Raw genomic sequence first — 12,136 nt, forward strand, 5'->3', positions numbered from 1 at the left:
AGGCATCTACTACGGCATCCATGATTCGCGTGGCCAACGCTGTAGTAGACGGCGCGGTTGTGTCCACTCTGCACGAAGCGGCGGGCGAGGAGGACATCGAGGCACCGTAGCAGCCACCGGAGAAGAACGCCCCTCCCCCCTCGCTTCACCCCGCTGCCTGGCGTGCCACAGGAGAGGGCACGCATCTGCGAGATTGAACCGCATTTGCTGGCTCACCCTCAGACGCTTTCACTCATACAGAACCTCAAAGCGACGGTAGAAATATGCCTGGAGTGTTCATATAGTTGCCATCGCAATAAAAGAGGAAGAGTAAGAGGGCATTAGGACACACGAGCTGAATTTTGTGAGAAAAACCAGTTAAATCAAGATGACAATGAAAAAAATAAGTGAAGAAGGGGTGTAACACAAACATTGTAGTTTACTTTGATTCATGTGCATGTTGAAGAGCCCTAGATGAGCAAAAATGAATTTCGGGCCCTCCACTACAGAATCTCTCATGGCCCACTGTGCCGTTTCTATAAGTTCGCACGCATCAATAAAGCAGTGAATCAGCTGTAAAGACTGTCCAGCATTAATCTGATGCTGTGCTCTTTGTGTCATGGTCAGAACAGAGGAGCTTTGAGGCAAGCATGTGAACCCTTAAGTGACAGACGTGTGGAGATAGTCATTTATGTGGGCTTTACAGCCCTTCTATCATAGTAGCTGCATTAAAATTACATGCAAATTTCAATTAGATTCACAAAAGGAAAAATTATAATCTTTTCTATACAAACCACGACAGCATCAATTTTACTTTCATGGAACTCTATATACCTGGTGGATTTCTGCGCAACCAATTTGCCATGTTCAGTTAGACTCGGCTTTTTTCCGAATAATGCCGGCATGCATTCCCAGAGGCCTCCGTGTGCACTATGGTACTGTGTGCAGCTTTTGGCATGCATTTGTGTTAAGCATGCGGGAGTGGTCACACTGTGCTCTTCACTGCGGCCAGGCCCTGCTCCATGGCCACCAGCGCCACCTGTCGCCCACCGAAGTTGACCTGTCGGCAGTCCGGGGCCCCGTGGTGGGCATGGCCTGCGGCTCCAACCACGCGCTCTTGCTCACCCGTGACGGGGAAATCTTTGCCTGGGGCCGCAACACTGAGGGGCAGCTTGGACTGGGAAATCGCAAGGACCAGGTGGGTGCTTTGCTGTCTCGTTCGGTGGCCGATGCAACATTGGACTTCTGCCAAATCTGGTTTAACTGGGTTCATTAAGCACTGGGGTGCAAGAATAGGCATGGCTACGTGGTGGTAGTGATGTCTGAGTCTTTATTCCAGATGTGCATTTGTGTGTACTGGGTGTCTGAAAAATAATGGTGCAAGGAGAAAATAAACGAAAATATGGCGATAGTTGTGGATGACATTGCAGTTTCATAGGTGATGGGATAGCATAAGACCTGTAGTTCATCTGATAACATTTGTGGGTTGTGCTCTGAGGACAAGTGTATGAGACCAACCCTCACACACTGCAGGAGCTACAGACAGCCATTACCCAGCGCATTACCCAGCAACCCTTCATCGAGTGCTTAACAATATGCAGCGTCGTGTGCAGACATGTCTTCAAGCTGGTAAACGAAACTTTCAGCACCTCCTGTAGTGTTCGTTGCATTACCTTAAGACCATCATTTCCAGTGTACAGTTACTTTTCGGACACCTAGTGTTTCAGACTTGTGCAAGATTTATGGCCACTCAGGGCAAAATAGAAACAGGAAGAGGGAGGGGACAAGGTGAGTGTTATCAGTGCTCACCTTGTCCCTTGCCAATGTTGGAGAGGGGTAAAGGAAATAGGAGAAGGGCAATCAAGGCATGGTAGTACTGATAGGCTTGATGCTAGTATGAAGGCATGCCATGCAGGGTGCCCAGCAAAAATGCAGGTGTGGTGAAACGGTTAGCTTTTGTTTTTCTTTTGCTAGATTACGCTTTCCTTTTTCATTCGGTGCAGACACCCAGTAGCCAGGCTTAATTGCATATAGCCAATAATGCAGCTAGTAAGCAGTTTATTTTACTATAGAGCATACGTAGAAATTGACGGTGCGTCACCTTCTCATTGTTACATACGAGTGTTGTTAAAACCAGTAGTACTGTAAGTCGGTTTGACTGGGCTTCTTTCTAACTAAAATGTTCAAATGTTTGTCCCTTCTGCTTTTCTGGCGCAACCCAGTTAAAGCAATCATTGGTAATAGCAGTTGGAGTTGGCACTTGAATATTGTTCTAAGTGGGTTTGACTGTACTACTGCATTGTTTTTCAACAACGCACTGCATTTTTCAACAACATTCTGTTTTTTGGTCTGCATTGTTCACTAATATACTATACTTTTCATTGTTGTTTACCTAGTTGTTGCAGACTTTTACTTTGCCAAAAGGCATTGAAACGAGCTCACGTCTGCCTAGCAGCTGGCTTCTTTGATGACTATGTGTGCATACGATGGTGCTTCTTAAATTTTGTATCTATGAACCAAGCATGCAAGACAGATGAGAGCTCTGCTGGAAAGCAGGGACAAAAATATTCAATTTAGCTGTGAAATTTGAACCAAAAGAGAGCAGGCACTCGCAACATGCACTTGACGGGGCCGGTGCGCCACGTTCATGAGCCTGTTATCGTGGCAGGCCGACCGCGATAATTGTTGTAACCTTGTGCATGTCTGGCCGTAATAAGCTGCCACGCTGGTTTAGTGACTATTGTGTCCTTCAGCTTAGCATGGTTCAATTCCCGGCCACAGTTGTTGCATTCCAATGGGGGAATAGTAATAATATTTAAACTCACTCAGACTCAATAAAAAGAAAGATACCACTTGTGTACCTCGGTTTATTAAAGAACCCCAGGTGGTCAAAATGAATCCAGAATCCCGCCCACTCAAAGCATATGATTTCAATGTATGGTCTTGGCTAGGATAATGTGACTATTCAAACGCCATTCCTTCACCTTAATTTCGTAGCGATGCCTCCTGCTCGATTCTGTGCCACTCTTACCATCCCCCATTCATAGCCGACTGATCCTTTTGATAACATGCTTGGAGTGTCACTCTGACCACTTACAAAGCGCAAAAAGGAATAGCGTCAGAAATGGAATTGCTGCGAAATCGCTGCCCTTGTCTCACTTTGTTGGTGTTCAGTGGTGTTCTACCCAGGTTTGTCAGCTGGACTGTGAACGGTGCACGATAAGAGTGGCATGGAATCTAGCAGAAGGAATCGCTGCACTAAACCAGCCCTAACATAGTCATGTGTCACACGCAGTGTGATTTTTTTTTTTAACCTCTCTGTTTCAATTCACACTGATGGCTCGCCGCGTTGTGTGCAGAAAAGCCCGCAGCTGGTGTCGCACCTGTCCCAGCGCAGCAAGGTGGCGCAGGTGTCGTGCGGCCGAGACTTCAGCCTGGCCCTGGACACCCAGGGCAAGCTCTGGGCCTGGGGACAGAACGAAGGAGGACAGGTGCACGGCAGTAGTACTTGTTTTTTTATCACTGCTGTAGTAATTAGAAATAAACTTTCAGGTGGATAAAAGTGGGCTGTAGTGCACTTGGCAGGCACTTCAGAGTCGTGATTGGCAGCTTATTGATGTCCTTGAGTAGTGTACAGTTTACTTCTACCAATACAATCCCACCTGGTTATAACGAACTCGTTTTCAATACAAAAAATAGCTTCGGTGCATTATATATTTGCTGCAGGCATATATTTGTTACACACTGATAATGGTAAGACGTATATTAGATTTAGTTTGTTATATCCTATAACTTGTTACATCCATGTTTGTTACATTGAAGTTCGACTTACTAACCTGGGGGCTGGAATACGGAGGATAAAAACTAAATTGAGGAGTTTGGAAGCAATCTCAAACAACACGCTGAGAGTTGTGTTGTTGTGCAAATTAATTTTAAACATTGGCATGCGCTATCACAATCTGCACCTTTGGACGGATACTAATTTCTAATTGGAAACAACGAAGTGCAATTCGATGCTAATATGGCTTCGTTATAAGCATGTATTCATTGGACATGACAACTTGTTCTTGAGCTAGTTGGGTGATATGTGGTGAAGGTATCACAGTGCAAGTAAACGTCACATAAAGAAGAGAAAACCCGTCACCATGGGTGCTGCGGCTACAACTGATTTACTTGCAGTTGCTTAGAAGACCAGAAGAAAACATATAATAAAATGCGTATGCGTACAGGTTCATCACAACAGAGAAAAAGAATCAAAAGACTGCGTCTTGCTCCTAAATAGACACACAGAAGTATCACAGGAGTTGCATGTACCATTCACACTCTAATTCACAACTCTTACAGTTTCCACATTGTACAATCGTCAGTTTATTTATTATCTTTTGTTTGGCATTCTTTGGCCGTATCTGGCCCTTGTGCCAATAATATCTGTTAATCATCATCACCAAGTATTGCTGACACAATCCATGCCTCTTTTCCTGATATGAAGGGCCTCCCAAAGTATGCATTCAGAAGTTTCTTTTCTTCTGCCCAGAATACTAATCTCATGAAACTGACGTTCACACCTGCAAGTGCACTATAAGAATTTACAGTGAAAAAAACATTAGGAAAGAAGCAAGCGGACAGAAAGACACTTGCTTTTTTCCTAGTGTTTCTTTCACTGGAAATTCTTATAATGCACTTAACGCAGAACCAACTAGCTCAACTTTCAGCTCTAAACACCTGCAAGCCATGCAATGTACAGGCAGATGTGCATTGGCCTTTGTTCTTCAGTCCAGCCTTACATAGAGCAAACCTTGAAAGCCATCTACATTGCAGACTTCAATTGTGTTGTTTTGAAACAGTGTTCATTTCCATCTATGTTAGTGTTACTTAAGACACTGGCTGTCTCATAAAGACAGCAAAAGCGCTTGCATTTGGGCTGGTTGGTTTGTGACTTGAGCAGAAAACAGCGCAAGAGAGCAAGACGAAGGAAGGGACAGACAATGGTGCTGACAGCAACAGTGCTGTTGTCCGTTGCTTTCTTGCATCCTGTTCTTTTGCACCATTTTGTGCCTAAAGAGAGCAAAGCAACCATCTGTGTCAAGATTTGGGACTCATCCTATGGGTCACACAGGAAAGGGCGTCATTGTTGTCATTTGTTGGTGCTTCCCAGCTGGCGTGCAAGGTACCAACTGAGGAGAGCTCGGTGCGCCACCTGCGGGTGCTGTCGAGCCGCCTGATCACCATCCGCACCAGCCGCTGCCTCATCACCATTCCCCAGGGGCAACGCACGGGCGAGGTGCGCCCCATTGAGGTCACCGCCCTGCCTCCAGAGATCACCCGGCCGCCCCCAGAAGACCTCGAGCAGTCGGTAAGCTTGCGGGGTCATGCATAGCCTGCCGAGAGTCGGACTTGATCTTGTGAGTTTGGAAAAAGAAAGAAGCAGTATGACAGGTGTTAGCAGAGAATGAGAAGAATAAGGGTAACTGAGGGGTTTCTTTTATTTTTTTTTTCCGTCAGTGACAACCATATTATGGAAACGGGCATTGAAGCTCAGGAAAACAGACAAAATAACTGTTCTATTTAAAAGGACAATAATGGAAAATATTAAGCCGAGTTGGGTCGATAGATTGTTCACCTAGAAATTTATCGTCGTTTTTTGTGTAGCAATGCATGAGTTGGTAGTATAGAAAATTGCCACCAGAGGCCCACTGCTGCTCTTCATTTTCACCCTCCTGTGCCACAAAATACGACTTGCGAAATTGCTAAATTGCTAAATGCTAAATTTCTAGCTATAGGCAAAAACACTTAGTTATTTTCATTTGGTTGCTTAGTGTTTTCTTTTTTCCTCCCTTTCCTTTTTTTCCTTTTAGTTACATATTTATTCCATTTCAGCAATTTCTTTTCCCCGAGCACCATTTTCTGCTGCTCCTTTTATTATCTCTTTCTGAGAGACGCTAGCCCACTGACCTGCCGCGAGGCAGGCAATGGAGGGGTGCTGTGCACACAACCGTTGACATCAACCTCGTGCACAGCACCCCTTTATTCTCAATTCTACACCCTCACCGCTAACACACCTTTGGTCATTGCCCCACCCACCCGCCTTACCTTGTCTCCCCTTTAGAAGAACCGTACCTATATTTACTGTGCCGAGGAAAGCAGATGTCGCCTTGAAAAAGACAAGTCCACTTGTTGAAAGGTTGGCTCCCTCCTTTTTACCTTGTTCTCGTTTTGCTCAACAGACGAGTTGACATTATCCACACAAGGCTTTTCACTGTGCTGGTCCTGATGCCGCAAGAGGATACAACAGTCTGAAGTGGGTGTTGCCACTTGAATTATAAATTTTTGCCTTTTTCCAGCTTATGAAAGCTCTGTTCTCGCTACGAATGAGGAATTCGTTATTACAGAAGCCTTATCTTTCAGTCTTGTTCAACCTAACATTTAATTTAGTTTCCCTTTTATTAAAATGTAGAAATAACAAGGAAAGGGGAAGTAATAGTGGAAGAATAAACAGCTTGCTGCTGATGGGAGCTGAACCCACAACCCTCGCACGATGCATGCAGTGCTTCATCAATTGAGCAACAGCAATGGCTGTCCCATGTCCGCTTTCTTGTGCATGTGCACAGTAGAACCTCGTTGATACAATCCCATTTCATACAATCTCCCGGCACCATGGCTTGTTATCAAGAACACAAAAAAATCACCCAATACAGTTACCCTACTTTTTTACCACACAATATGTTCCCGGAAAACAGGATTTTTTGGCACCAACGTTCGGTTCATCACGAAACTGCAATTATATGATATGTTTTCCAGCCGCTAGATCTGATGCGAACAAGGAAGAGTGCAAGACAAGCGATTGAGAGCAGTAGGTACCTGCCACAGCAGCTTCCCCCCGTTACTCGCCCACCCGTGTAATATCAAAATGCCGGCGTGCACTCAGTTTCCTCTTCCGGTACCAGCAAATTTCCTCATAAGTTGTCACATGTTGCATTCACACCTATCACTGCCAGCCCTATTGCGATAAGCATCTTCACTTATCTGTTTCGTAGTGTGTGTGGTGCATTGCCGTTGCAAAAGTACTGGACGCTTTTAATAGGTGATAATACAAACACAGCACCGTTCCCTGCTGCAAACAGCACAAAGTGAGTGTCATGTTTCTTTCTGGCAGCATTGTATTCTGGCGTTGTCCACCAGCTCGATTTCGTTTCGGTTTCCCATCACTGTCTTAGCACACTATGCAATAGGAAACAACAAAGCACATTGTTGTTGTTGTTGTTGTTGTTGTTGTTTTACTGAGTGGCTATGGGGCATACCCACAGTCTCGGACTGCTTGGGCTCTGACAGCTCGACGTGCATGTCCGGCCGCAACGATTCTCATTGAGCAGCCACGTCAAAACTTTCCACCAAGCTGCCCCACCTGAAGAAGCTATGATGCAGGCCGAATTCGAGGATCGTTAATGCGAGCTTGCCGAAAACGCAAGAATGGCAACGTGGGTCTTGGGCCACTCTGGCCCCACCAGCTCGGCACATGCGTCTCATACTACAATGATTACCGTATTTACTTGCATAATGATTGCAGTTTGTTGTAAAAAAAATTGATGCAAACTCAGGGGTGCGATCATTACACGGGTTAAATTTCCCGTGAAAAGAAAAAAATTTTTTTCGTCCCGCATTTGCTGCGGGATGACAACAGGTCAACAAATTGGCGGCTGCCGCTGTAACAGTACGGGACACCAAAACGAAAATGGCGGCCGTTGGGGCAAGCCAAATGCACCGAACGAGATTTTTTTTTTCTTCTCGGGAGTACATTACGTGCAGTGAAACAGTTTCTTCCGTATCAGTAATGAATAATACCGTTCATATCGGCAAGTTTGCAGTAATAAGTGGCCATGTCCACTTTGAGGGGACAGAAACAGATGGGCGTGCTTAGCTGCTAGTGACATAGAAACACATGGCGGGCATGCTGCGGAAACTGCGGCATCTGTCTTCACTACTACCCTAATACGCCACGTTTCCTCTAAGAGGGGGCGAATATCTTAGCTGCGTTACAAGCGTCGGCGTATGAATAGGGTACACTTTTAACATATCAGTGTAAACGTGACTACTATCGTTGCCGCTCGTGATTTGTTTGTGTGCCCACAGACGAGAAGAATCGAAAGGCGCCTTTTTTGTTGTTGTTGTTGACCACAACCATTATGAAGCCTACAAATAATAAAGCCAAGGCAAGTTTGGTTGTAGCTTTTTTTTTTCATGGAAGTGCAAAAAGTGATGAAAGGAATGGAATGGGGCATCTCCTTAAGAATTCTTGGTGCGTGCAGACAGCTTGGTGTCTTCGAGAGTCGTTCGCATAGCATTTGACACATGGTAAGCGCAATCATCTTTAGCCAGACTTGGCACACGACGTATCGCTGCGTCAAGTTCGAGATGCGATCATTACACAGGAAAGAAAAAAAAATTTGATGAAAAAATTCAGGGGTACAGTCATTATGCAAGTAAGTACGGTAGTGCAACACTTTTTGTTACATAGATATGAACTACAGTTATGTGGGCCAATTTTTTCAATGACTTCAGATTGTATGTTTTCCCGGGCAGAACATTTTTCTTGCATATTTTTTTTTCAAAACTTATGAATGAGGTTTTACTGTACTAGGTCTAGCCCTGAGTGTTAGCCAACACTGATCATAGATACTTGGTGCACCCTTTCACCGGAAGGCATCATGTAGTACGTGAACTTGGGAGCAAGCAAACTGACCAATAAAGTCTCGTTTGCTGTTTCAAGGCATCAAACCTGCAAGTAAACAAAGTCACAGCTGAACCTCACTACAATAAATCTCGGTTTAACAGCATTTGCAGTTTAGCAAATAATTTTCAATTTGCCAGTCTGAACTGTCACTGGATTTTACAGTGTCTAGAGTGAGCACGCTCTTTGATAACTTTGTAAACTTAGTCCTCCTCATTTTTTATTTTTATCAGCAAGGGCGAGTGTATCTCAGAGTTCAAGTGTTTATTACAGATGGCTTTTAATCTCTCTTATATGTTTCAAGGTGAGCCTTTATACGGTTTAATAAGAAGTTTTAAGAAGTCAAGACTCCTTGAAACAGAGATTTTAGTCTTAGCTGTTGGACAGAGAAGGGACACAGCAAAACGCTGCAGGCTTGTTACTGTGCAAGTTTATTGAACACAATATACAGTGGAACCCCGGTTATACGTCCCCCGGTTTTGCAACGACCCGGGTTTTACGCCGGATTAGTGCAGTCCCAGCGAAGTCTTCATAGAAGCAATGCATTAAAAACCCTGATTATAGGATGCAGTTTTACGCCTGACCCGCGTTATACGACGACCCTCGCGAAGCGCGGGAAGGAACGGCGGACCAAAGAAAAGTGCTGCGGGTCTCTTTCCTCGCTCCATCTCACCGCTCGACCGGTTCGCTCCAGCGCAGCTTTCTTCCCTGCCTCGTCTCACAGTTCGTTTCTCTCTCCCCCACCAGCAGCCACCCGCGACGCTTGCTGTGCCGAAATAGCGCCTTTCCTTCTCCACAATCACTTTCTCCCTCTCTTCTTGGCGGCGTCGCCTCTCATTGAGTTGGGGAAGCGTTTAATTCCCCAGCAGCAGATTGCCGACCAGGTAGCACAGAGAGGTCTTGTCAGAGTTGGAGGTCGTAGGGAGGAACTTGGGGGGACAGGACTTGGTGAGCAGGATTTATTTATATATATTTACATTAGAAAAGGGGATACATTCGACAGTCTAGCATGGCACCCAAATGGAGCACGAAGCTCCAAACACACTGCTTGTCGGGCACGAGCATGATCACAGAGCACGATGACGAGCACACTCTAGCAGCCGACAAACTGCTGCTTATAAACACTCCGTGCTGCCTAGATCCCTAGGTGAGGGAAAACGGCAGTTCACCACCAATTCGTAGCATCCAACGTCACCATCGTTGACCCGCCTTTTTGAAGGAGGAGGGCTCACACACACACGTACGCACTGGTTTCTCTGCCCCCACCGAGGTGAGACGGTCTTTGCAGAACTGTGTCTTGCCCAAAGGAGGCGCCTCATTCCCCGAGCTGACCCCCGCAGCGAGACCACCGAGGTTCTCCATTGTCTTGCGTCTTGAAAAGCGCGTGGGACGTTGCCACCAGATAAATTCCCTTGGGAACTCCCCCGCTCCCGAAAGACCGGGTCGGTGGTGGTGAGTTCACTAACAATAGTTGGTCCGCCGATCGCATTTAGTCATAGCGGCGCCGAGGGGGTGTTGACGCGGCACCTCGAGGTCCCTACGAAACGAGTCACCGCAACGAGTGTTGAAGGCTTTCATGGTCTCTTCGGTAAAGCTCGCCCCGCTCGCAGCTGCAGCTGGCTTAGAAAATGTTGCATGTCATCACCTCTGCAGGCCGTTCCTAACAGCCTAGGTTTATCGCACGTGTTCTTCGTCGTAATCCTAGCGACCAGCGTTCAGCGGAGGTTTTGAGTTGTGTGGAGCAACACGACGCACAATGTCCCGAAGGCGGACAGTTCTGTCACTCAGCGAGAAGCTGAATATTATCAAGGAAGCGGGAAAGCGGCATGGAGCCACGAAAGCAGCATTGCCCGGGACCTTAAGATACCCGAATGTTCGCTTAAGGCGGTCCCGTCAAACAAAGCGGTGATATTGCAGAATTCCAACAAGTTTGGGCTCAAGCGGAAAGCGGCAAAAGAAGGACAGCATAAGAAGTTAGAAAACTTAAAGTTATCGTCAAGTGGTTGCATCAAGCACGGAGCTCTGCGATCAACGTTGATGGTGCCATTCTAAAAGAAAATGCGGACCTTGTGGCATTGCGTCTGGTCTTCGACGACTTTCAGGCATCGAACGGGTGGCTGGATCGCTTTAAAGAATGAAACAGGATTCTGTACAGCTGCTGCTGCAGAGAAAGCACTTCCGTGGACGTTTCGACGGTGAACAAGTGGATGGAGTTGTTGCTGGAGATGGTTGCTCCGTACAATCCCTGCAAGGTTTTCAACGCCAATGGGAGCAGTATTTTTTACCATATGCAGCCCGAGCAAACCCTTGCGTTTAAGGGTGACTGCTGTCATGGTGGCAAGCGTAGTAAAGAGCGGGTGACGGCACTATTCTGTGCTAACGAGGACGGTTCTCAGAAGCTGCTTGTGCTCGTTGTTGGAAAGTTTGCAAAGCTGCGGTGCTTTAAGAACTTGAAGACGCTGCCGTTCAGCTACAACTTCTACAAAAAGGTGTTGATGATATCTTTGCTCTTCAGCAATTTTTTGCAGCAGCTGGATAACAAAATGGGTGCTAAGGCAAGGAAAATATCGCTTTTCGTGGGCAATGCACCATGCCACCCGCCCAACATATCCAGCCTGAGGAACATAAAGGTTGTTTTTTTCCCGCCAAACTACACAAGCCGGCTGCAGCCGCTGGATGCCGGCATCATTAAGTGCGTCAAGCAAGGGAAGTGGTGGGAAGCGTCGGCTGGCGGTTATGGAGTGCAGCAAGTCCGAAACAAAAGATCACTGTGCTTGACGCCATGCATTTTATTGCCAGTTCGTGGAACGCAGTGTTGCAAAGCACAATCACTAACTCGTTCAAGCACTGTGGCTTTAAGCAAGAGACTGCCGCCTCTGCTGGGGACACAACAACCTTGATGCCCCTCGAGGGCGATGCAGGCTTCGCTGACGACGATTTCAAGGGTTTAAACCTCACCACGACTTTCGCTGAGTACGTGGAGGTCGACGACAACATTGCGATCTGCGGCAAGGTGTCGCTGGATGACGCCATCGAAGAGGCTGTGCCAACACCGCTGCAACATAGAACGAGGACAACGACGATGCCACAGATGCCATGCCTGTGCCTACCATGTTCGCTGAGGTGTTACGGCACATAGACGGCATCTTGAACTTCATCTGTTCACGCGACGCCATAGAGGACCTGCTTTTGGACATTGCCCAACTCGAGCGAAAGCTTTTGGTTCACGGATCAAAGGAGGTCCAAAAGAAACTTACTGACTTTTTTTAAAGTTCGCGCCGGCTGGTGGGAATCGAGGCAGTGGGCAGTGGAGTGCCGTAAAGGTCTGTTTGAATAAAGCGTGATTGGTACCTGTACTGCAGCATTAATTCTTATCGCATTTACATTTTTTAGTAATTTGGGTTTCCAAGCCCTGCAGAGTATGTTAGTAGT

At 46.4% G+C, this 12,136-nt stretch overlaps 1 protein-coding gene across 2 annotated transcripts in view; it reads left to right on the plus strand.

Annotated features, from left to right (window-relative positions):
* Window positions 1-12,136, plus strand: part of LOC135916276 (uncharacterized) — a 165,654-nt gene that overhangs the window by 125,730 nt on the left and 27,788 nt on the right. For both annotated transcript variants that reach the window (XM_070541280.1, XM_065449600.2), the window contains 3 exons: window positions 992-1,177; window positions 3,339-3,470; window positions 5,135-5,332. In XM_070541280.1, coding sequence (XP_070397381.1) covers window positions 992-1,177; window positions 3,339-3,470; window positions 5,135-5,332 — 516 coding nt within the window. The remainder of the gene's footprint in view (window positions 1-991; window positions 1,178-3,338; window positions 3,471-5,134; window positions 5,333-12,136) is intronic.

The sequence above is a fragment of the Dermacentor albipictus genome, chromosome 6 (assembly GCF_038994185.2).
Source record: "Dermacentor albipictus isolate Rhodes 1998 colony chromosome 6, USDA_Dalb.pri_finalv2, whole genome shotgun sequence".
Classification (NCBI taxonomy): Eukaryota; Metazoa; Arthropoda; class Arachnida; order Ixodida; family Ixodidae; genus Dermacentor; species Dermacentor albipictus.